At 37.7% G+C, this 24482-nt stretch overlaps 2 protein-coding genes and 1 long non-coding RNA gene across 5 annotated transcripts in view; 1 reads left to right on the plus strand and 2 right to left on the minus strand.

Moving 5' to 3' along the window:
- Positions 1-3190, plus strand: part of LOC149691624 (GTP-binding protein Di-Ras2) — a 42549-nt gene extending 39359 nt beyond the window's left edge. For both annotated transcript variants that reach the window (XM_089868982.1, XM_089868981.1), the window contains exons 3-4: positions 392-461; positions 728-3190. In XM_089868982.1, coding sequence (XP_089725108.1) covers positions 392-461; positions 728-1119 — 462 coding nt within the window. In that variant the 3' untranslated portion in view covers positions 1120-3190. The remainder of the gene's footprint in view (positions 1-391; positions 462-727) is intronic.
- Positions 937-20292, minus strand: LOC149691625 (uncharacterized). 2 transcript variants are annotated; one of them, XR_016383415.1, is made up of 4 exons: positions 11062-20292; positions 10852-10988; positions 1710-1751; positions 937-1057 (listed from the first exon to the last, which is right to left on the minus strand). It is a non-coding gene; the product is annotated as an uncharacterized LOC149691625 (long non-coding RNA). The 2 variants fall into 2 exon arrangements; XR_016383414.1 differs by lacking the exons at positions 10852-10988; positions 11062-20292 and adding exons at positions 9684-10056; positions 10162-10840.
- On the minus strand, positions 3036-9660 carry LOC149691626 (carbohydrate sulfotransferase 6-like). Its single transcript, XM_089868967.1, has 3 exons — positions 8676-9660; positions 6980-7124; positions 3036-6904 (listed from the first exon to the last, which is right to left on the minus strand). Exons 1-3 carry the CDS (start codon positions 8700-8702, stop codon positions 5787-5789), a joined length of 1290 nt encoding a protein of 429 aa, XP_089725093.1. The 5' UTR covers positions 8703-9660; the 3' UTR covers positions 3036-5786.
- Positions 20293-24482: the final 4190 nt, after the last annotated feature.

The following is a 24482-nucleotide window of genomic DNA, read 5'->3' on the forward strand; positions in this document are numbered from 1 at the left end:
GCCCCAAAACCCCAAAGAAAATAATCCCCTGTACATAAACAAGCTTGCCTTAATTGCCTATACATTCTAAGAAACCATAGAAATCATGGACTGTCTCCTTGAAATTAAAATTATACCAGCAGAGTCCTTGCCCTTTTTCTATTGGCTATCATTAGTGCAGGGACTATATATATAAAGATACTTCATGGACACGAGAATGTCTACGCCATGAGTTTAATTTTACCCAAGGGCACCATTGGCCCTAGTGACGTATGGATTCTATAGTTGGGACCCTGGTGAGGGACCATGGTTAACCCTGATTGCTTTGGGGGTTTGGTTTTTTTTTAAATTTCTTAGAAGTAAGTCCCGGTTCAATTACCAAGATACTAATTGGTTTCTCTTTTGGTTTTAGGTGATAAGCTGTAACAAAAACATTTGCACGCTACAAATTACGGATACAACGGGCAGTCATCAATTTCCAGGTTGGTATAATGGCATAAATCTGTCACTAACAGAGTTAAGGCGTATGGGAAAATTATGCTAGGTGCCATCAGGCTATCGGAAATCGATAAATTCAATTTGGGAATTTTACCAATAATAATATACTAACTTGGTTAGATTTTGAATAAATATTTCGTTACTCGTGAAACTCATTAACAATACGCTAAAATTAAGCCTAATTACTCTAAGCCTTTTGCTAAATATTTAATAAATTTAATTTCGTTTCTTACTTGTTTAATTTTACTAGCCATGCAGCGTTTGAACATCTCAAAAGGTCACGCCTTCATCTTGGTCTACGCCATTACGAGTCGTCAAAGTCTGGAAGAGCTTCGCCCAATCTTCGACGTCATCAAAGAGGTCAAAGGTGACATCGAAGGCATTCCCATAATGCTCGTAGGCAACAAAGCGGACGAAACCGGAGCTCGCGAGGTCGAAAGTTCAGCGGCCACCGAAGTTTCCAAAAAATGGGCTTGCGGTTTCATGGAAACTTCCGCCAAAACAAACTTGAACGTTAAAGAACTTTTCCAGGAATTGCTGAACATGGAAAAAAGGCGGACCATGAGCTTGGCCCTCGAAACTAAAAAGACAAAATCGCAATTGAGAAAAGAGAAACTCAAGGGCAAATGTTTGGTCATGTGACCAAATGCTGAAAAAAGTGCCCAATGAAAGAAAACAAATTTGAAAAACCCAAATGAGAGATTTTTTACCACACACACACTTGAAAGTTTTTTAAGTTAGCTTTAATAAAGATTAAAAAAAAAGCTTAATGACCCCTTATATGGGGTCAAAGGTCATGTCGGGATATGAATAAAATATAAAAAAAAATTATATTTCTAATTTGTACTATACAAAAACAAACAAAAAAAATATTGCGAAAAACACCGAGTATTCTTGTTAATTAAAATTAGTTTAATATACCCTACCTTACATGAAAATAGCTTTCAGATATAATAACTTTCCTCAAAAAATATATACCTACCACTTTTAAGTCTTAAGATTATCTAACAACTTAAAGCCTGAAAAAAATTAAATGTCTTTCAAAAAAAATTAAATAAATAAACCCAATGGCTAATTTAAATTTAATTAAGATCAATTATATTTTAATCTTAAGACTTTTATAAAAGGGTTCAAATTTTGATATGATTTTTTATTGGGTGCCAATATAACGATATCAAAATATATATTAAAATAAAAAATTAAATCTAATTAGAATTTACAATATTACTTACAAAATATTGCTTCCTGAAGTTATGGCCAATCAGCTTTTCTACCTGGAACGAAAATGAATAAATAAATAAATAAATAAACAAAATTAAATAAATTTCGAATTAAGGCAGAGTATTTGTAATATTGCAAAAACAACAGCCAATACCAAAAACAACAAATTAGGCTAGCTTATCATACTTAAAAATAAAACAAACAGTATTTTAACGATAATATCTTGAAATAAATATCCCCCAAAAAATAAATAAATAAATAAACAAACAGCTTTTCTATATGACGAAAAAAAATATATATAATCTATATTCACGTATAGATTAAATAAAATTCATATCTATGGAAGTTTACCTATAAACTTTCAAAGCCAAATGCATAATAATCTTGGACCAAATTATATCTCATTTATTTATTTTAATTATCTAACTAATTAAATATTTTTAGCTTAATTGACTTTCTGTTTATTGCTTAAATTATAAATTAAAAAAAATTAAATTAAATATTTAGCAACGAAATCTTAAATTTATAGATAATTAATTTAAAACTAATCCTAAATAATTTAATTTTAAAATCTAAAATTGATAGAGTCGGGAAGGTGCTATATTTAATTTAAATATATTTATAGTAGCGTCCAAATTTTAATTATAATTATAGCTTAATTAAGTTTAGACGATAATTAATTAAAATATCGAAAAATAAATCAAATATACGCTGCTAATTGTACTTAAAAAGGCCCAATTAAACTTAATTAAAGAAAAGAAAAAAAAACAATGAAACCGAGCTTGAACGGCGTTAAAATATCATCGATACTAATTAAGCAGCTACGGGTTAATTTTAATTACAAGGAAATTAATTAAAATTAAAATTAAAGATCTGTTTTGGAAAAAAAAGAAAAAAGAAATACCCATGTATAAAAAAAATACTATATGAACAAAATATTTAAAACATTTTTGGAGTGAAAATTTTTTAGCACTAAGTTTTACTATAAATGACAAAAATATTGAAATACTTGAAGTGAAAAAAAAACTGAAAAAAAAAACCAAAAATATTTGATGTAGTAGCACAAAAAGTAGAGAAGCCAAAAACAAAATACTTTTTTTCAAAAAAAAAAACGTTTGATGCATACATTAAAGTTGCGAATTTTGACCGCTTTATAAAAAACAAAACTGAAGTGAATTAAAAAAACATATATATAGGCTTACATCTAATAGTACCTGATTTAATATAGATAGCGAATTTAAAATAAAAAACACACATTTTTGCAAAAAAAAAACAAAAAAAAAACAATTCTATTTCACAACCCAAAAAAAATTTCCCCCCAAAAATTTAGTACCATGGACCAAAAGAAAAATTTCATTTTATTATAAAAACAAAATTTATGGGATTTAAAAAAGAAACAAACAAAATTATATTTACATTTTTGCATAAGTTAACTATATATAACTATTAATTAAGTTTCAATAAATATTAAAACTAATTACTTTAACAATAATTAAGTATTTTGGGGGTTCAGGGGGTCAACCTATAACGATTTCTTTCCTATTCTAAAAAAGTCCACAAATTGAAGTAAAAAAGGAATCAATTCCTCAATTTCTATACTTCAACTTATCGACTAACAACACTAATTAATATTTAAATGACATTAATTTTAATGAAAAAATAATTATACGCTCTAGTGATTATATATCTATACCTACTATCATTTCATGACTATTTACAAATTAATTAAGTAATAGTTAATTCTATTAGTTAATTTTTACCATGCTGATCGATTATAATTATTTATTATTATTATTGTTATTCTTTATTTTTAGATTATTGTTGAGCGTTATTTTTCGTTTTCGTTTATTTTTAAGGACTCTAGGCCTATACTGTTGATATATATTTCTTATGTAAGGTTTATAATTCCCCTAATTGTCTATATTCTGACAAATATTAATCTTTATTATTATTATTATATTATTATTTTAGTTTTAATTTCGATAATATAATATAAAATTTAAACCTTCCACGAATCCTCAGCTCGCTTTAATTAGTTAATTAGTAACCAATTCCTAATTAATTTACTCGCTTAACTAAACCATTAGATTTGTTTTGGCGATCGGCAGTAACTCTAGGCACTCATTTTTTATTTTTCATATTTAACCCTAAATTAATTCAATTAAAATCCTTTAAGGAATTAGTATTAGCTTTAAGATACCAAGTTAGAAACAGTCCAATTACTGTAAGACATTCAATACTGATGAGTTAGCCTAACTCAGTTAGGCCTTTGTAATATTAGGCTTAGGATTATCCATTAGTGACGAGTTAGGCTTAGCTATTACCTTTGTTTTAAAATAACCTTGGTTGAACTAAGCCTTTTCTGACGTTTTAGGCTTTACCTGCAAAATTAGGCTTAAGTACAACATTTTCTAAGTCGTTAGGCTTAGGTATAACAGTTGCTAAGAATTTAGGCTTAGGTTTAAGCAATAAGTCGTTAGGCTTAGGTATAACAGTTGCTAAGAATTTAGGCTTAGGTATAACAGTTGCTAAGAATTTAGGCTTAGGTTTAACCGTTGCTAAGAATTTAGGCTTAGGTTTAACCGTTGCTAAGAAATTAGGCTTAGGTTTAACCGTTGCTAAGAAATTAGGCTTAGGTTTAACCGTTGGTAAGAAATTAGGCTTAGGTTTAGCCTGGACTGAGCTAAGTCTTTGCTGAAGTTTAAGGCTTAGCTCGATTCTAGATAAAATCTTAATTTGAAGTCAAAATTGCTTAAAATGGAGTCTAATTACTGTTTCAAACGAGGTATCTTTGCTTTTCCAAAAATATGAAATCTACAAACCCTTTTAAAACGATATGTATATTTAAATATCTTAAATGGAATACGTCTGGAAAAATTCCTAGCATTACTAAAGGCTGTCTAGGTCATAGGTCAGGTAGCTCGGAGTATATAGGGTTTAAATTTCAAATATATCGAAGAATATATACATTAAAACAAAATTAAAAATGTTTCCTCGATGTCTGACTCGAATTCACCTCCCTTCCCGCCTTCAATTACCCATGACAAACTTTTACGTATTTTCCTGACATACAAAAATATTTAATTGTAAATTTCGAAACCCTAAATCTTAGGCCCAATTCAATTTAGAGGTCAAACTTCTCGCGTCGCTCGCGCGCGTGGTGGAATAGGTCTAATTCTCCTATGGGTTATTAGGAGGGGAAATCAACCAACATTATCGCGCGTGGTATATATTTATAACCCTAATTCTTAGTTAAGCCTAATCATGGATAGAAATATACCCTAAAAGTACACGTACAAGTTTAGGGGGAGTTTTTCTTATTTCATTCGTTCTCTTAAATCGACCTGACGTGACTTTTGGGTGGGAATAAAATACTTTGAAATTGAATACGAGAATCGTAAATGTATAATAGCTTAGTTCTAGACTAGAGTCGGTCACGTGGTAATCGATTAATCGATCCGTTTTTTTTTCACAAGGCGGGAAAGAAATTTCTAGAATTATTTTTTTTTTTACGTCGTTCAGAACCAAGTTAGGGGGGTCTAAATATAGCTAAAAATTGGTTACATTCATAGCGGACGGTAAAGTTTAATTATAATATTGATATCGATATCAAAATTGATTGGCAAAAAGGATGGCGGTGATGATTGGCGAGGCGTTTCTGAACCAAAAAAACATATTACTTCACCTGAGGCCTTTGTAATTTCGGCTATATATAGTTTTGGACATATTATTTAGATAGCGTGCTCTGTTTTGCAAAAAAAGGGTGGGGTAATTCGAGCTTAATTTCTGGCGATAATGGCGAACTAGATAAGAAATAATTTAAACGTATAATCAAAATAATGTATAATATTATTATTATTAACCCAAATGCGTTTACGAAATTATGGTATATAATTAAGCTCAATGTTTTTTCTTTGGTTTTACTATTAAAATTTTTCTTTTTGCTAAGCCAATCGGACTTTAGTTTTCAGCTTAATTTCTCGCTTGAAAAAGATAGTATTTTCAAACGGGAGTAATTTCGTCTCCAGTTGCAGTTAGTCTAGTTAGATTTATACTCCTAGTTGAAAGTACTTTGAATAGAGTGTCAATTACAAGCCATCGGTCATTTCAAGAAGGTCCGTTGTATAAGAGAGATTTTGGAAGGAGCACGGTGGACTGAGCGAAGGGTCCTCCAATCCGGGTACGTTAAAACCGGTGACATTATCGAACCCGCCAATCTGAGACTCTTTCTCCAAACGGAAACAGGACATGGTGGTCATCTTGGTGATGTTATTGGCTCCCGGTTTAATCAATTCCAAGTCCAACATCCTGATAACGTCTTCGCAGTCATTTTGCACTTTCCAAGCCTTGACCAACTTCATGGCCGATTGCCAAGCGAAGGCCGTAGCTGCGGAATCTCTCTTGGTCGTGTAGGGCAAGGTAAGGTAAGGATGCGAACCGCGAAAAACTCTTTTCGTGTGTACGATAATATAGTATCGAACCGCTTCCGGCATTTCTTCAATCTCCAAGAAACGGAACAAGGCCGTGGCCACTTCAATCGGGTGACAAGCTAAGTCTTCGTAACGCAGGAAGAACATACGACCGGGGTAAGTGTACTGGGCCAAACAACTAAATCTCAAATCTTCCCTCAACGCCGAACACAGCTGTTTGGAAGAGCTGCAACCGTCGGTACGGTTACACCATAAGGCCACTAAAGGGTGGCTTCGAGAATTCATGGTACCACGAGGGTCCCTGATCAAATGAAAGACTTTAACTTCGCTGTTCTTTAGTAAAACGGGAAATATCTCTTTAACAGGCATCCGCGTTAATTTCATGACCCGAAACTTCGTCTCTTTACAATATAAAGAGATGAAAGCCGGATCGTAACATAGAGAACTATGACGCCTGGTGGCGCAAGAAGACCAAAATTGTTCGTTGCGTTGAAAAGCCCGAACATCTCGACCTCTGACCCATCGCAAATAATCACCCCAGTCGTCGAAGTTACAGTTAAACAAATCGTTAATGAAACGTCGGGCTTGGCTGAAGTTTCCTTTACCACGTAGCTGACCAAAGTACCGAAGTGGTTCGAAGAAGTAAAAGGAATTGGGCGCGTGATTGAACAAGTCTCCCAGGAAAGAAGAACCACTCCGGAAATACGACAGAACTAGAATTTTGTGAATTTTTTCCGGTTGAGCTTTTATACGGAATTGATTCCGGAGGTCTTGTTCTAAAAAAAATTAATAAATTAATTAAATAAGTAAGAACTTAATTAAATTTCGTGGTAATGGTTCTGTTCTCTCACCTTCCTTGAGATACAGGCTGCAGTAACAGAGCGTAAAAATGATAAGTATGGCCAAACAAGGGCCTTTATATAATTTAATACAAGCTTGTTTAACCGTCAACCAATTATCATCGTCATTGGCGACTGCCGCTCTGTATCGATACCCCTAAAATAATAATAATATTGAAACATTAATCGTTGTCGGTTAAAATACATAAATATTGATTCCAATAAACAATTCCATTAATGTATTAAGAGAAGCAAACACCGCAGGGACGGGGAGGTTACTGTTTGGGGTCATTTTCCTCGCGCCAAGAAGCACCACTACAGGTAGTGCGAGTCACCTAACCTCCCCCATGTGTAGTGAACTCAAGCACCGTCTGGGCTCGAGATAAATAACCTTCGATGGTGGCCCCACCCCTTCACGTTGGTTTAGCTCCAAATATTTAATGGAATGGTTTATTAGGCAGTGAATTGCGTGACTAAATTTTAACTCAAAGTCTCTAGGTTCCAGTTCACTGCCTAATTATTCTTACTAAAGAATAAAGAATAAGAGGTTTCGTGTTACAACAAGGACTTTGTAACTATAAAGAGGACCAAATAAGAAATTAATTCCAAGTACGTGTAGTGAGTGAGCTTAGGGAGAAGACATATATTCCGTTTGCATTCATTACCGACATTAAATTCAGAATCCTAACGATCCCCTTTCTCGTGCATATACCAAGGCCAAGCTACCGCTTATTTTTGCCTGTGTATATGTGAAATAGGTGAAAGATATTAGGGTGACGACGAATGGGTGTCCGACAATTGGGACCAAGAAAATTTGGAAGATTTTGAAAATTGGGTTGCAATGAAACCGACAGAGCGTCAATTGGGTGAATAAATAAACATAATAATTCTATGAAAGGCCTAACCTCACCTGACCTAACAGAACACACACCTAACCTCACCTGACCTAACAGAACACACACCTAACCTCACCTGACCTAACAGAACACACACCTAACCTCACCTGACCTAACAGAACACACATCTAACCTCACCTGACCTAACAGAACACACATCTAACCTCACCTGACCTAACAGAACACACACCTAACCTCACCTGACCTGACCTAACAGAACAAACACCTAACCTAACCTCACCTCACCTGACTTAACAGAACACACACCTAACCTCACCTCCGTCGGTTTCATTGCGACCCAATTGCCGCTCACCCAATTTTAAATCCTCATAATTACCAGACACCCATTCGTCGTCACCCAAATGTCCTTCACCTAGCTGTCGTGCACGTTCTCCGTTTTCCTACCCCTGCATTGTTTATAAGATCCACGCATGGTTACGCGTTTTTCGATAAAATCAAGAGAGTAGCAATGCGGAGAGGTCAATAACTGGAAGTGACTTTTAAATTTAACAATTGACAATAACCTACATAATTCCAAATAGATTTACATCAAATTATGAATGTTTATTTCTATTAATAGCGCGGTTTCTGACGCATAACGCTCTACGATCCAGGAGAGGAACATGAGACGCGAAAAGCTTTCACTAAATACCTCCGAGACCTATGCCTACAGACATGGGTTGCCTTTTAGCTATCTCTTTGACAGGCCATACATATTTTTAAAAATAAAACTAACGGGGGTACAAAGGGCCCTATTATCGTTCAACGAATCCTCTTATTGCGGTACCCAAAAGTAAAGAAGTATATCTTACCTTGTACCTCCGCCGGTATTCCTGCATAGTCGGAACAGGGGGAATCTGATAGCAGGCGGCACGTCTCGAACACCAACTTAGACAAGGGTGAACCGGTCAGGTTTTTGTTAAGCCTAACGCCTAACCACGGCGAAGGCATCGCCCGTAAAGCCCGTTACACCAAATGCTTGGAAAATTCAACTAAAAACCGAGCGCGAATTTATACCAATCTTTCGTTTAAAAATGTATTATTGACTATGAAGTATCCACTTTCTTTTTAAGAGAACAGGGCGGGAAAGGGACCAGTGGTTATTACGTAGAGAGAAGCTTTGCAAAATGAGCATGTTGTACTGTACCGTTCTAGGGTCGAGCTCCTAACGTTCCGGGTCGATAAAATATCGAACGGTTTTACGGTATGTCCAGGGAAGTAAGGTGAATGTAAACAAAGGTGGGGGAAAAAGAATTTAATATAGGTGAACTACTTAAGTACTGTATTCAACGCAGTTGAATGGATAAAAGAATGCTTTAAGTATAAGATTGTCTGAATCTGAAAGAGTGGTTGTAAATTGGAAGAAATAAGGGTAGGTTAAGCCTTGCTTTGTTTGTACCTCTTAAAATTACTCTGTAATTGCAAAATTAACCATTAACCCAATTTGGCATTAACCCTAATTTTTGGGTGTTAAAGCAACTGCCTAGGTTTATTAAAGCTAAGTCTTGTCTCGATTAAAGATGCCTAAAAGGCTTAACTTGTTTTTACGAATTCTGAAGTCGTTTCTCTTAAAATATGGTTGGATCTCCCCTGGTGGTTTGCTTCTCCTTGAACACGAGTGTGTTGCGGGTTAAACATTTCTACAGGGGCTCGTAGGATTAACATGGAGTTTTTTCAGCCTGGTGGGTGTCTTTCCCTCAATACGTGTAAAATCACAAACTTAAACAGGCATTTTTTTAATTGAAGTTACAATGAAGCTTAAAGGTAATATTTGTTAATGGGGTAAATGTTAATTGAGCTTTTAAAACCCTTTGTATTACCGATAAAATTCTTCTTCGGTTTGTGTAATGATAGACGTGTTTGGCAGTGGGTATAAGTGAAATTAATCACTGCATAAGTACCGCTCCTTTTTAGAAGAAATAGTTCACGTTAAAGCTCCGCCAAGCTTTGACTTCAATACATATATAGGTCACGTGATTAAAATTTGGCAAAGGGATAGACAGGTAGAGAATTTCTAAACTCGGTTATGTCCCCGATAAATTTCTCCTTGTCAATATGAGAATCTCGTAAATAAAGCAAGTTGTAATTTTCGGTGTCGATTAGTTCAGATATTTTAGATTCATTCAAAGTTTCCTCGGTTTCGCTATCAAATGGGATACATTCATTCAGCGCCATTTCGCTGTAACCTACAACCTTAAACACACATGAAACATTTAAGTTTTAATAAGCTTAAAACTAAAGATAATAAATTAACTCAAACTTAAAACGTAAAAAAAAATAATGTATTATTAAACTTACTTGACAACTCAATTTTCTAAACCGATTTTTATCCAAAACCATTTCGGCAAATTCTTTGAATTCTTTTTCAAAGATTACTTTTTGCGTTCGAGTCGATCAAATACGGAATTGCAATTGGTAATTTCCGCCCAATTTGATTTACATTCCTCAACCATGGGTATATCGGAATTAACTTCCCTTTTTCTAAAATCAAACTCGGAAACTTTCGTTTCGAAATCTTCTAGAGTTAAATTCGATTGTATTTTATTTGTCAGAAATTCTTGCAAGAATTCATCGACTTTCTCGTTCAAGAATGAACAATTACAATAAGGCAAGACTGATTTAGGCTTAGGTAATAGCGATTGCTATATCTACTAACACGTAGGAAGTAGAGAATGGAAAGTCAAAGGAGAAAGGGAAGGTAACTTGAACGGCACAGTCGTGTCAGTACCTCACGCGCACCTACCTCGGCGCAAAGGTTTGAGGGAGGCAGACGTCACGTGATCAGTTAAGAAGGAAATTCAAAAGGGGGAAATAAGAAAAGTCGGGTAGAGTTCTCAGTGAGAACTTCCTCCATTGTTGTAAACAAATTTCTCTATAATTTTTATGTCTGTTACGCTAATTGCGCATGTACAGAACTAACTTTAGGACCAAGACACTGCTTGGTACCGGTATTGAAATAGGGTCTCTCTGAGCCTAACTGGTACTAACCTGAATTCTTCAGAGGCATACGTAATTTCAGCTGTAAATCCTAAAATTCCTGTTCGAGTTTCTTCGTGAAAACAACAATCAACTCTGTATTTTTCTTCATCCTCGTCATTTTTCCAACTCGATACCGCCATGAAGTCCTTTAATTACACTTAAAATTAAAGCTAAGCGCGTGGTGTGGGGAGGTACGTAAAACATTCAAGATGATCATACCACGAGTAAGTCAAGTTTGACATAATCCTCGATGGACGCAGGTCCAAATTGGTAGTAATTCAAAACAATTGAATTTTTCTCTTCCTGATTGAAAGACATTATGGGGAGCAAAGAGGACTATAACATATCCAAAGGAGATCCCCGTATCTCTAGTAGAACAAGAGTTATGAGCCTCCAAAGTTTAGTGCAAAAATCATAAGAAAGATAATAACAATAAGTGAGACGAAACCAAAGCTGACGAACATTTTGCTTAATATCTCGGCCCCTGTTTGTCGTAGCCCTACGTTTTTAGTATGGTTAGATGGACGACAAATTGGACTATCACATACTCAAAGGACATCCCCATATCTCTAGTAGAAACAGAGTTACGAGCCTGCAAAGTATAGTCTAATGCAATTCCTATGGAGGGGTTTGATTGTTTACGTTTTGCTTAATTACTTGGCCCCTGTTTGTCGTAGCCCTACGTTTTTAGTATGCTTCGATGGGGGACAAATTGCACTACAACATATCCAAAGGTCATCCCCCTATCTTTAGTAGAAACAGAGTTACGAGCCTGCAAAGTATAGTCTAAAGCTATTCCTATGGCGGGGTTTGTTTGAATAAGTTTTCCTAAATTACTCGGCCCTGTTTTCTCGGCCACCAATAATAACATATCTGTAGTGTAGATGTTAACACATCCGCCTAACACCCGGAAGGCAACAGGTTCGAAACCGTGTAGTTTTTTTTTTTTTGCTTGGGATATCTAAAGACCTTTATAATTATCCGAACATTTGTGTCAAGGTGACATTATTTACATTCCCGTATCTCTGGTAGATACCAGAGTTACGAGCCTCCAGAATTTAGTGTAATGCTATTCCGATGGACAGGGTTGTTTTTTTTACGTTTTGCTTAATTACTTGGCCCCTGTTTGTCGTAGCCCTAAGTTTTTAGTATGGTTGGATGGGGGTAAATTGGTCTACAACATTGGCCCCTGTTTGTCGTAGCCCTAAGTTTTTAGTATGGTTGGATGGGGGTAAATTGGTCTATAACATACTCAAAGGACATCCCCGTATCACTAGTAAAACACGAGTTACGAGCCCCCAAAATTGGGTCTAAGATTATTCCTAAGGAGGGGAACATTTTGCTCAATTACTCGCTCCCTGTTTACTCGATCCCAAAGTTTTTAGTATGGTTGGATGGGGGGTAAATTGGTCTATAACATACTTAAAGGACATCCTCGTGTCACTAGTAGAACATGAGTTACGAACCCACAAAATCGGGTCTAAGGTTATTCCTATGGAGGGGAACATTTTCCTCAATTACTCAGGAACTTTTTTCTCGGTCACCAATAATAACATATCTGTAGTGTAGATGTTAACACATCCGCCTAACACCCGGAAGGCAACAGGTTCGAAACCGTGTAGTTTTTTTTTTTTTTTTTTGCTTGGGATAACTAAAGACCTTTATAATTATCCGAACATTTGTGTCAAGATGACATTATTTACATTTCCGTATCTCTGGTAGAACCAGAGTTACGAGCCTCCAGAATTTAGTAGGGTTGTTTTTTAACGTTTTGCTTAATTACTTGGCCCCTGTTTGTCGTAGCCCTAAGTTTTTAGTATGGTTGGATGGGGGGTAAATTGGCCTATAACATACTTAAAGGACATCGTCGTGTCACTAGTAGAACATGAGTTACGAACCCCCAAAATCGGGTCTAAGGTTATTCCTATGGAGGGGAACATTTTCCTCAATTACTCGGTCCTGTTTTCTCGGTCACCAATGATAACATATCTGTAGTGTAGATGTTAACACATCCGCCTAACACCCGGAAGGCAACAGGTTCGAAACCGTGTAGTTTTTTGTTTTTTTTTGCTTGGTATATCTAAAGACCTTTATAATTATCCGAACATTTGTGTCAAGGTGATATTATTTACATTCCCGTATCTCTGGTAGAACCAGAGTTACGAGCCTCCAGAATTTAGCGTAATGCTATTCCGATGGACAGGGTTGTTTTTTTAAGTTTTGCTTAATTACTTGGCCCCTGTTTGTCGTAGCCCTAAGTTTTTAGTATAATTGGATGGGGGGTAAATTGGTCTATAACATACTCAAAGGACATCCCCGTATCACTAGTAGAACACGAGTTACGAGCCCCCAAAATTGGGTCTAAGATTATTCCTAAGGAGGGGAACATTTTGCTCAATTACTCGGTCCCTGTTTACTCGATCCCCAAATTTTTAGTATGGTTGGATGGGGGGTAAATTGGTCTATAACATACTTAAAGGACATCCTCGTGTCACTAGTAGAACATGAGTTACGAACCCCCCAAAATCGGGTCTAAGATTATTCCTATGGAGGGGAACATTTTCCTCAATTACTCGGTCCCTGTGTTTTCGGTCACCAATAATAACATATCTGTAGTGTAGATTTTAACACATCCGCCTAACACCCGGAAGGCAACAGGTTCGAAACCGTGTAGTTTTTTTTTTTTTTTTTTGCTTGGGATAACTAAAGACCTTTATAATTATCCGAACATTGGTGTCAAGGTGACATTATTTACATTTCCGTATCTCTGGTAGAACCAGAGTTACGAGCCTCCAGAATTTAGTGTAATGCTATTCCGATGGACAGGGTTGTTTTTTTACGTTTTGCTTAATTACTTGGCCCCTGTTTGTCGTAGCCCTAAATTTTTAGTATGGTTGGAAGGGGGGTAAATTGGTCTATAACATACTCAAAGGACATCCCCGTATCACTAGTAGAACACGAGTTACGAGCCCCCAAAATTGGGTCTAAGATTATTCCTAAGGAGGGGAACATTTTGCTCAATTACTCGGTCCCTGTTTACTCGATCCCCAAGTTTTTAGTATGGTTGGATGGGTGGTAAATTGGTCTATAACATACTTAAAGGACATCCTCGTGTCACTAGTAGAACATGAGTTACGAACCCCCAAAATCGGGTCTAAGGTTATTCCTATGGAGGGGAACATTTTCCTCAATTACTCGGTCCCCGTTTTCTCGGTCACCAATAATAACATATCTGTAGTGTAGATGTTAACACATCCGCCTAACACCCGGAAGGCAACAGGTTCGAAACCGTGTAGTTTTTTTTTTTTTTTTTTGCTTGGGATAACTAAAGACCTTTATAATTATCCGAACATTTGTGTCAAGGTGACATTATTTACATGTCCGTATCTCTGGTAGAACCAGAGTTACGAGCCTCCAGAATTTAGTGTAATGCTATTCCGATGCACAGGGTTGTTTTTTAACATTTCGCTTAATTACTTGGCCCCTGTTTGTCGTAGCCCTAAGTTTTTAGTATGGTTGGATGGGGGGTAAATTGGTCTATAACATACTCAAAGGACATCCCCGTATCACTAGTAGAACACGAGTTACGAGCCCCCAAAATTGGGTCTAAGATTATTCCTAAGGAGGGGAACATTTTGCTCAATTACTCGGTCCCTGTTTACTCGATCCCCAAGTTTTTAGTATGGTTGGATGGGGGGTAAATTGGTCTATAACATACTTAAAGGACATCCTCGTGTCACTAGTAGAACATGAGTTACGAACCCCCAAAATCGGGTCTAAGGTTATTCCTATGGAGGGGAACATTTTCCTCAATTACTCGGTACCTGATTTCTCGGTCACCAATAATTACATATCTGTAGTGTAGTTGTTAACACATCCGCCTGAAACCCGGAAGGCAACAGGTTCAAAACCGTGTAGTTTTTTTTTCTTGCTTGGGATATCTAAAGACCTTTATAATTATCCGAACATTTGTGTCAAGGTGATATTATTTTCATTCCCGTATCTCTGGTAGAACCAGAGTTACGAGCCTCCAGAATTTAGTGTAATGCTATTCCGATGGACAGGGTTGTTTTTTTACGTTTTGCTTAATTACTTGTCCCCTGTTTGTCGTAGCCCTAAGTTTTTAGTATGGTTGGATGGGGGGTAAATTGGTCTATAACATACTCAAAGCACATCCCCGTATCACAAGTAGAACACGAGTTACGAGCCCCCAAAAATGGGTCTAAGATTATTCCTAAGGAGGGGAACGTTTTGCTCAATTACTCGCTCCCTGTTTACTCGATCCCCAAGTTTTAGTATGGATGGATGGGGGGTAAATTGGTCTATAACATACTTAAAGGACATCCTCGTGTCACTAGTAGAACATGAGTTACGAACCCCCAAAATCGGGTCTAAGGTTATTCCTATGGAGGGGAAAATTTTCCTCAATTACTCGGTCACTTTTTTCTCGGTCACCAATAGTAACATATCTGTAGTGTAGATGTTAACACATCCGCCTTACACCCGGAAGGCAACAGGTTCGAAACCGTGTAGTTTTTTTTTTTTTTGCTTGGGATATCTAAAGACCTTTATAATTATCCGAACATTTGTGTCAAGGTGATATTATTTTCATTCCCGTATCTCTGGTAGAACCAGAGTTACGAGCCTCCAGAATTTAGTGTAATGCTATTCCGATGGACAGGGTTGTTTTTTTACGTTTTGCTTAATTACTTGGCCCCTGTTTGTCGTAGCCCTAAGTTTTTAGTATGGTTGGATGGGGGGTAAATTGGTCTATAACATACTCAAAGGACATCCCCGTATCACTAGTAGAACACGAGTTACGAGCCCCCAAAAATGGGTCTAAGATTATTCCTAAGGAGGGGAACATTTTGCTCAATTACTCGGTCCCTGTTTACTCGATCCCCAAGTTTTTAGTATGGTTGGATGGGGGGTAAATTGGTCTATAACATACTTAAAGGACGTCCTCGTGTCACTAGTAGAACATGAGTTACGAACCCCCAAAATCGGGTCTAAGGTTATTTCTATGGAGGGGAAAATTTTCCTCAATTACTCGGTCACTTTTTTCTAGGTCGCCAATAATAACATATCTGTAGTGTAGATGTTAACACATCCGCCTAACACCCGGAAGGCAACAGGTTCGAAACCGTGTAGTTTTTTTTTTTTTTTTTTGCTTGGGATATCTAAAGACCTTTATAATTATCCGAACATTTGTGTCAAGGTGATATTATTTTCATTCCCGTATCTCTGGTAGAACCAGAGTTACGAGCCTCCAGAATTTAGTGTAATGCTATTCCGATGGACAGGGTTGTTTTTTTACGTTTTGCTTAATTACTTGGCCCCTGTTTGTCGTAGCCCTAAGTTTTTAGTATGGTTGGATGGGGGGTAAATTGGTCTATAACATACTCAAAGGACATCCCCGTATCACTAGTAGAACACGAGTTACGAGCCCCCAAAAATGGGTCTAAGATTATTCCTAAGGAGGGGAACATTTTGCTCAATTACTCGGTCCCTGTTTACTCGATCCCCAAGTTTTTAGTATGGTTGGATGGGGGGTAAATTGGTCTATAACATACTTAAAGGACGTCCTCGTGTCACTAGTAGAACATGAGTTACGAACCCCCAAAATCGGGTCTAAGGTTATTTCTATGGAGGGGAAAATTTTCCTCAATTACTCGGTCACTTTTTTCTAGGTCGCCAATAATAACATATCTGTAGTGTAGATGTTAACACATCCGCCTAACACCCGGAAGGCAACAGGTTCGAAACCGTGTAGTTTTTTTTTTTTTTTGCTTGGGATATCTAAAGACCTTTATAATTATCCGAACATTTGTGTCAAGGTGATATTATTTTCATTCCCGTATCTCTGGTAGAACCAGAGTTACGAGCCTCCAGAATTTAGTGTAATGCTACTCCGATGGACAGGGTTGTTTTTTTACGATTTGCTTAATTACTTGGCCCCTGTTTGTCGTAGCCCTAAGTTTTTAGTATGTTTGGATGGGGGGTAAATTGGTCTATAACATACTCAAAGGACATCCCAGTATCACTAGTAGAACACGAGTTTCAAGCCCCCAAAATTGGGTCTAAGATTATTCCTAAGGAGGGGAACATTTTGCTCAATTACTCGGTCCCTGTTTACTCGATCCCCAAGTTTTTAGTATGGTTGGATGGGGGGTAAATTGGTCTATAACATACTTAAAGGACGTCCTCGTGTCACTAGTAGAACATGAGTTACGAACCCCCAAAATCGGGTCTAAGGTTATTTCTATGGAGGGGAAAATTTTCCTCAATTACTCGGTCACTTTTTTCTAGGTCGCCAATAATAACATATCTGTAGTGTAGATGTTAACACATCCGCCTAACACCCGGAAGGCAACAGGTTCGAAACCGTGTAGTTTTTTTTTTTTTTTTGCTTGGGATATCTAAAGACCTTTATAATTATCCGAACATTTGTGTCAAGGTGATATTATTTTCATTCCCGTATCTCTGGTAGAACCAGAGTTACGAGCCTCCAGAATTTAGTGTAATGCTATTCCGATGGACAGGGTTGTTTTTTTACGATTTGCTTAATTACTTGGCCCCTGTTTGTCGTAGCCCTAAGTTTTTAGTATGTTTGGATGGGGGGTAAATTGGTCTATAACATACTCAAAGGACATCCCAGTATCACTAGTAGAACACGAGTTTCAAGCCCCCAAAATTGGGTCTAAGATTATTCCTAAGGAGGGGAACATTTTGCTCAATTACTCGGTCCCTGTTTACTCGATCCCCAAGTTTTTAGTATGGTTGGATGGGGGGTAAATTGGTCTATAACATACTTAAAGGACGTCCTCGTGTCACTAGTAGAACATGAGTTACGAACCCCCAAAATCGGGTCTAAGGTTATTTCTATGGAGGGGAAAATTTTCCTCAATTACTCGGTCACTTTTTTCTCGGTCGCCAATAATAACATATCTGTAGTGTAGATGTTAACACATCCGCCTAACACCCGGAAGGCAACAGGTTCGAAACCGTGTAGTTTTTTTTTTTTTTTTTTGCTTGGGATATCTAAAGACCTTTATAATTATCCGAACATTTGTGTCAAGGTGATATTATTTTCATTCCCGTATCTCTGGTAGAACCAGAGTTACGAGCCTCCAGAATTTAGTGTAATGCTATTCCGATGGACAGGGTTGTTTTTTTACGTTTTGCTTAATTACTTGGCCCCTGTTTGTCGTAGCCCTAAGTTTTTAGTATGGTTGGATGGGGGGTAAATTGGTCTATAACATACTCAAAGGACATCCCCGTATCACTAGTAGAACACGAGTTACGAGCCCCCAAAAATGGGTCTAAGATTATTCCTAAGGAGGGGAACATTTTGCTCAATTACTCGGTCCCTGTTTACTCGATCCCCAAGTTTTTAGTATGGTTGGATGGGGGGTAAATTGGTCTATAACATACTTAAAGGACGTCCTCGTGTCACTAGTAGAACATGAGTTACGAACCCCCAAAATCGGGTCTAAGGTTATTTCTATGGAGGGGAAAATTTTCCTCAATTACTCGGTCACTTTTTTCTAGGTCGCCAATAATAACATATCTGTAGTGTAGATGTTAACACATCCGCCTAACACCCGGAAGGCAACAGGTTCGAAACCGTGTAGTTTTTTTTTTTTTTTGCTTGGGATATCTAAAGACCTTTATAATTATCCGAACATTTGTGTCAAGGTGATATTATTTTCATTCCCGTATCTCTGGTAGAACCAGAGTTACGAGCCTCCAGAATTTAGTGTAATGCTACTCCGATGGACAGGGTTGTTTTTTTACGATTTGCTTAATTACTTGGCCCCTGTTTGTCGTAGCCCTAAGTTTTTAGTATGTTTGGATGGGGGGTAAATTGGTCTATAACATACTCAAAGGACATCCCAGTATCACTAGTAGAACACGAGTTTCAAGCCCCCAAAATTGGGTCTAAGATTATTCCTAAGGAGGGGAACATTTTGCTCAATTACTCGGTCCCTGTTTACTCGATCCCCAAGTTTTTAGTATGGTTGGATGGGGGGTAAATTGGTCTATAACATACTTAAAGGACGTCCTCGTGTCACTAGTAGAACATGAGTTACGAACCCCCAAAATCGGGTCTAAGGTTATTTCTATGGAGGGGAAAATTTTCCTCAATTACTCGGTCACTTTTTTCTCGGTCGCCAATAATAACATATCTGTAGTGTAGATGTTAACACATCCGCCTAACACCCGGAAGGCAACAGGTTCGAAACCGTGTAGTTTTTTTTTTTTTTTTTTGCTTGGGATATCTAAAGACCTTTATAATTATCCGAACATTTGTGTCAAGGTGATATTATTTTCATTCCCGTATCTCTGGTAGAACCAGAGTTACGAGCCTCCAGAATTTAGTGTAATGCTACTCCGATGGACAGGGTTGTTTTTTTACGATTTGCTTAATTACTTGGCCCCTGTTTGTCGTAGCCCTAAGTTTTTAGTATGTTTGGATGGGGGGTAAATTGGTCTATAACATACTCAAAGGACATCCCAGTATCACTAGTAGAACACGAGTTTCAAGCCCCCAAAATTGGGTCTAAGATTATTCCTAAGGAGGGGAACATTTTGCTCAATTACTCGGTCCCTGTTTACTCGATCCCCAAGTTTTTAGTATGGTTGGATGGGGGGTAAATTGGTCTATAACATACTTAAAGGACGTCCTCGTGTCACTAGTAGAACATGAGTTACGAACCCCCAAAATCGGGTCTAAGGTTATTTCTATGGAGGGGAAAATTTTCCTCAATTACTCGGTCACTTTTTTCTCGGTCGCCAATAATAACATATCTGTAGTGTAGATGTTAACACATCCGCCTAACACCCGGAAGGCAACAGGTTCGAAACCGTGTAGTTTTTTTTTTTTTTTTTTGCTTGGGATATCTAAAGACCTTTATAATTATCCGAACATTTGTGTCAAGGTGATATTATTTTCATTCCCGTATCTCTGGTAGAACCAGAGTTACGAGCCTCCAGAATTTAGTGTAATGCTATTCCGATGGACAGGGTTGTTTTTTTACGTTTTGCTTAATTACTTGGCCCCTGTTTGTCGTAGCCCTAGGTTTTTAGTATGGTTGGATGGGGGGTAAATTGGTCTATAACATACTCAAAGGACATCCCAGTATCACCAGTAGAACACGAGTTTCAAGCCCCCAAAATTGGGTCTAAGATTATTCCTAAGGAGGGGAACATTTTGCTCAATTACTCGGTCCCTGTTTACTCGATCCCCAAGTTTTTAGTATGGTTAGATGGGGGGTAAATTGGTCTATAACATACTTAGAGGACGTCCTCGTGTCACTAGTAGAACATGAGTTACGAACCCCCAAAATCGGGTCTAAGATTATTCCTAAGGAGGGGAACGTTTTGCTCAATTACTCGCTCCCTGTTTACTCGATCCCCAAGTTTTAGTATGGATGGATGGGGGGTAAATTGGTCTATAACATACTTAAAGGACATCCTCGTGTCACTAGTAGAACATGAGTTACGAACCCCCAAAATCGGGTCTAAGGTTATTCCTATGGAGGGGAAAATTTTCCTCAATTACTCGGTCACTTTTTTCTCGGTCACCAATAGTAACATATCTGTAGTGTAGATGTTAACACATCCGCCTTACACCCGGAAGGCAACAGGTTCGAAACCGTGTAGTTTTTTTTTTTTTTGCTTGGGATATCTAAAGACCTTTATAATTATCCGAACATTTGTGTCAAGGTGATATTATTTTCATTCCCGTATCTCTGGTAGAACCAGAGTTACGAGCCTCCAGAATTTAGTGTAATGCTATTCCGATGGACAGGGTTGTTTTTTTACGTTTTGCTTAATTACTTGGCCCCTGTTTGTCGTAGCCCTAAGTTTTTAGTATGGTTGGATGGGGGGTAAATTGGTCTATAACATACTCAAAGGACATCCCCGTATCACTAGTAGAACACGAGTTACGAGCCCCCAAAAATGGGTCTAAGATTATTCCTAAGGAGGGGAACATTTTGCTCAATTACTCGGTCCCTGTTTACTCGATCCCCAAGTTTTTAGTATGGTTGGATGGGGGGTAAATTGGTCTATAACATACTTAAAGGACGTCCTCGTGTCACTAGTAGAACATGAGTTACGAACCCCCAAAATCGGGTCTAAGGTTATTTCTATGGAGGGGAAAATTTTCCTCAATTACTCGGTCACTTTTTTCTAGGTCGCCAATAATAACATATCTGTAGTGTAGATGTTAACACATCCGCCTAACACCCGGAAGGCAACAGGTTCGAAACCGTGTAGTTTTTTTTTTTTTTTTTTGCTTGGGATATCTAAAGACCTTTATAATTATCCGAACATTTGTGTCAAGGTGATATTATTTTCATTCCCGTATCTCTGGTAGAACCAGAGTTACGAGCCTCCAGAATTTAGTGTAATGCTATTCCGATGGACAGGGTTGTTTTTTTACGTTTTGCTTAATTACTTGGCCCCTGTTTGTCGTAGCCCTAAGTTTTTAGTATGGTTGGATGGGGGGTAAATTGGTCTATAACATACTCAAAGGACATCCCCGTATCACTAGTAGAACACGAGTTACGAGCCCCCAAAAATGGGTCTAAGATTATTCCTAAGGAGGGGAACATTTTGCTCAATTACTCGGTCCCTGTTTACTCGATCCCCAAGTTTTTAGTATGGTTGGATGGGGGGTAAATTGGTCTATAACATACTTAAAGGACGTCCTCGTGTCACTAGTAGAACATGAGTTACGAACCCCCAAAATCGGGTCTAAGGTTATTTCTATGGAGGGGAAAATTTTCCTCAATTACTCGGTCACTTTTTTCTAGGTCGCCAATAATAACATATCTGTAGTGTAGATGTTAACACATCCGCCTAACACCCGGAAGGCAACAGGTTCGAAACCGTGTAGTTTTTTTTTTTTTTGCTTGGGATATCTAAAGACCTTTATAATTATCCGAACATTTGTGTCAAGGTGATATTATTTTCATTCCCGTATCTCTGGTAGAACCAGAGTTACGAGCCTCCAGAATTTAGTGTAATGCTACTCCGATGGACAGGGTTGTTTTTTTACGATTTGCTTAATTACTTGGCCCCTGTTTGTCGTAGCCCTAAGTTTTTAGTATGTTTGGATGGGGGGTAAATTGGTCTATAACATACTCAAAGGACATCCCAGTATCACTAGTAGAACACGAGTTTCAAGCCCCCAAAATTGGGTCTAAGATTATTCCTAAGGAGGGGAACATTTTGCTCAATTACTCGGTCCCTGTTTACTCGATCCCCAAGTTTTTAGTATGGTTGGATGGGGGGTAAATTGGTCTATAACATACTTAAAGGACGTCCTCGTGTCACTAGTAGAACATGAGTTACGAACCCCCAAAATCGGGTCTAAGGTTATTTCTATGGAGGGGAAAATTTTCCTCAATTACTCGGTCACTTTTTTCTAGGTCGCCAATAATAACATATCTGTAGTGTAGATGTTAACACATCCGCCTAACACCCGGAAGGCAACAGGTTCGAAACCGTGTAGTTTTTTTTTTTTTTTTGCTTGGGATATCTAAAGACCTTTATAATTATCCGAACATTTGTGTCAAGGTGATATTATTTTCATTCCCGTATCTCTGGTAGAACCAGAGTTACGAGCCTCCAGAATTTAGTGTAATGCTATTCCGATGGACAGGGTTGTTTTTTTACGATTTGCTTAATTACTTGGCCCCTGTTTGTCGTAGCCCTAAGTTTTTAGTATGTTTGGATGGGGGGTAAATTGGTCTATAACATACTCAAAGGACATCCCAGTATCACTAGTAGAACACGAGTTTCAAGCCCCCAAAATTGGGTCTAAGATTATTCCTAAGGAGGGGAACATTTTGCTCAATTACTCGGTCCCTGTTTACTCGATCCCCAAGTTTTTAGTATGGTTGGATGGGGGGTAAATTGGTCTATAACATACTTAAAGGACGTCCTCGTGTCACTAGTAGAACATGAGTTACGAACCCCCAAAATCGGGTCTAAGGTTATTTCTATGGAGGGGAAAATTTTCCTCAATTACTCGGTCACTTTTTTCTCGGTCGCCAATAATAACATATCTGTAGTGTAGATGTTAACACATCCGCCTAACACCCGGAAGGCAACAGGTTCGAAACCGTGTAGTTTTTTTTTTTTTTTTTTTTGCTTGGGATATCTAAAGACCTTTATAATTATCCGAACATTTGTGTCAAGGTGATATTATTTTCATTCCCGTATCTCTGGTAGAACCAGAGTTACGAGCCTCCAGAATTTAGTGTAATGCTATTCCGATGGACAGGGTTGTTTTTTTACGTTTTGCTTAATTACTTGGCCCCTGTTTGTCGTAGCCCTAAGTTTTTAGTATGGTTGGATGGGGGGTAAATTGGTCTATAACATACTCAAAGGACATCCCCGTATCACTAGTAGAACACGAGTTACGAGCCCCCAAAAATGGGTCTAAGATTATTCCTAAGGAGGGGAACATTTTGCTCAATTACTCGGTCCCTGTTTACTCGATCCCCAAGTTTTTAGTATGGTTGGATGGGGGGTAAATTGGTCTATAACATACTTAAAGGACGTCCTCGTGTCACTAGTAGAACATGAGTTACGAACCCCCAAAATCGGGTCTAAGGTTATTTCTATGGAGGGGAAAATTTTCCTCAATTACTCGGTCACTTTTTTCTAGGTCGCCAATAATAACATATCTGTAGTGTAGATGTTAACACATCCGCCTAACACCCGGAAGGCAACAGGTTCGAAACCGTGTAGTTTTTTTTTTTTTTTGCTTGGGATATCTAAAGACCTTTATAATTATCCGAACATTTGTGTCAAGGTGATATTATTTTCATTCCCGTATCTCTGGTAGAACCAGAGTTACGAGCCTCCAGAATTTAGTGTAATGCTACTCCGATGGACAGGGTTGTTTTTTTACGATTTGCTTAATTACTTGGCCCCTGTTTGTCGTAGCCCTAAGTTTTTAGTATGTTTGGATGGGGGGTAAATTGGTCTATAACATACTCAAAGGACATCCCAGTATCACTAGTAGAACACGAGTTTCAAGCCCCCAAAATTGGGTCTAAGATTATTCCTAAGGAGGGGAACATTTTGCTCAATTACTCGGTCCCTGTTTACTCGATCCCCAAGTTTTTAGTATGGTTGGATGGGGGGTAAATTGGTCTATAACATACTTAAAGGACGTCCTCGTGTCACTAGTAGAACATGAGTTACGAACCCCCAAAATCGGGTCTAAGGTTATTTCTATGGAGGGGAAAATTTTCCTCAATTACTCGGTCACTTTTTTCTCGGTCGCCAATAATAACATATCTGTAGTGTAGATGTTAACACATCCGCCTAACACCCGGAAGGCAACAGGTTCGAAACCGTGTAGTTTTTTTTTTTTTTTTTTGCTTGGGATATCTAAAGACCTTTATAATTATCCGAACATTTGTGTCAAGGTGATATTATTTTCATTCCCGTATCTCTGGTAGAACCAGAGTTACGAGCCTCCAGAATTTAGTGTAATGCTACTCCGATGGACAGGGTTGTTTTTTTACGATTTGCTTAATTACTTGGCCCCTGTTTGTCGTAGCCCTAAGTTTTTAGTATGTTTGGATGGGGGGTAAATTGGTCTATAACATACT

This window comes from Phalangium opilio, unplaced genomic scaffold (genome assembly GCF_054372755.1).
Source record: "Phalangium opilio isolate 3A_F unplaced genomic scaffold, DU_Popi_V2 ptg000025l_1, whole genome shotgun sequence".
Taxonomy (NCBI): Eukaryota; Metazoa; Arthropoda; class Arachnida; order Opiliones; family Phalangiidae; genus Phalangium; species Phalangium opilio.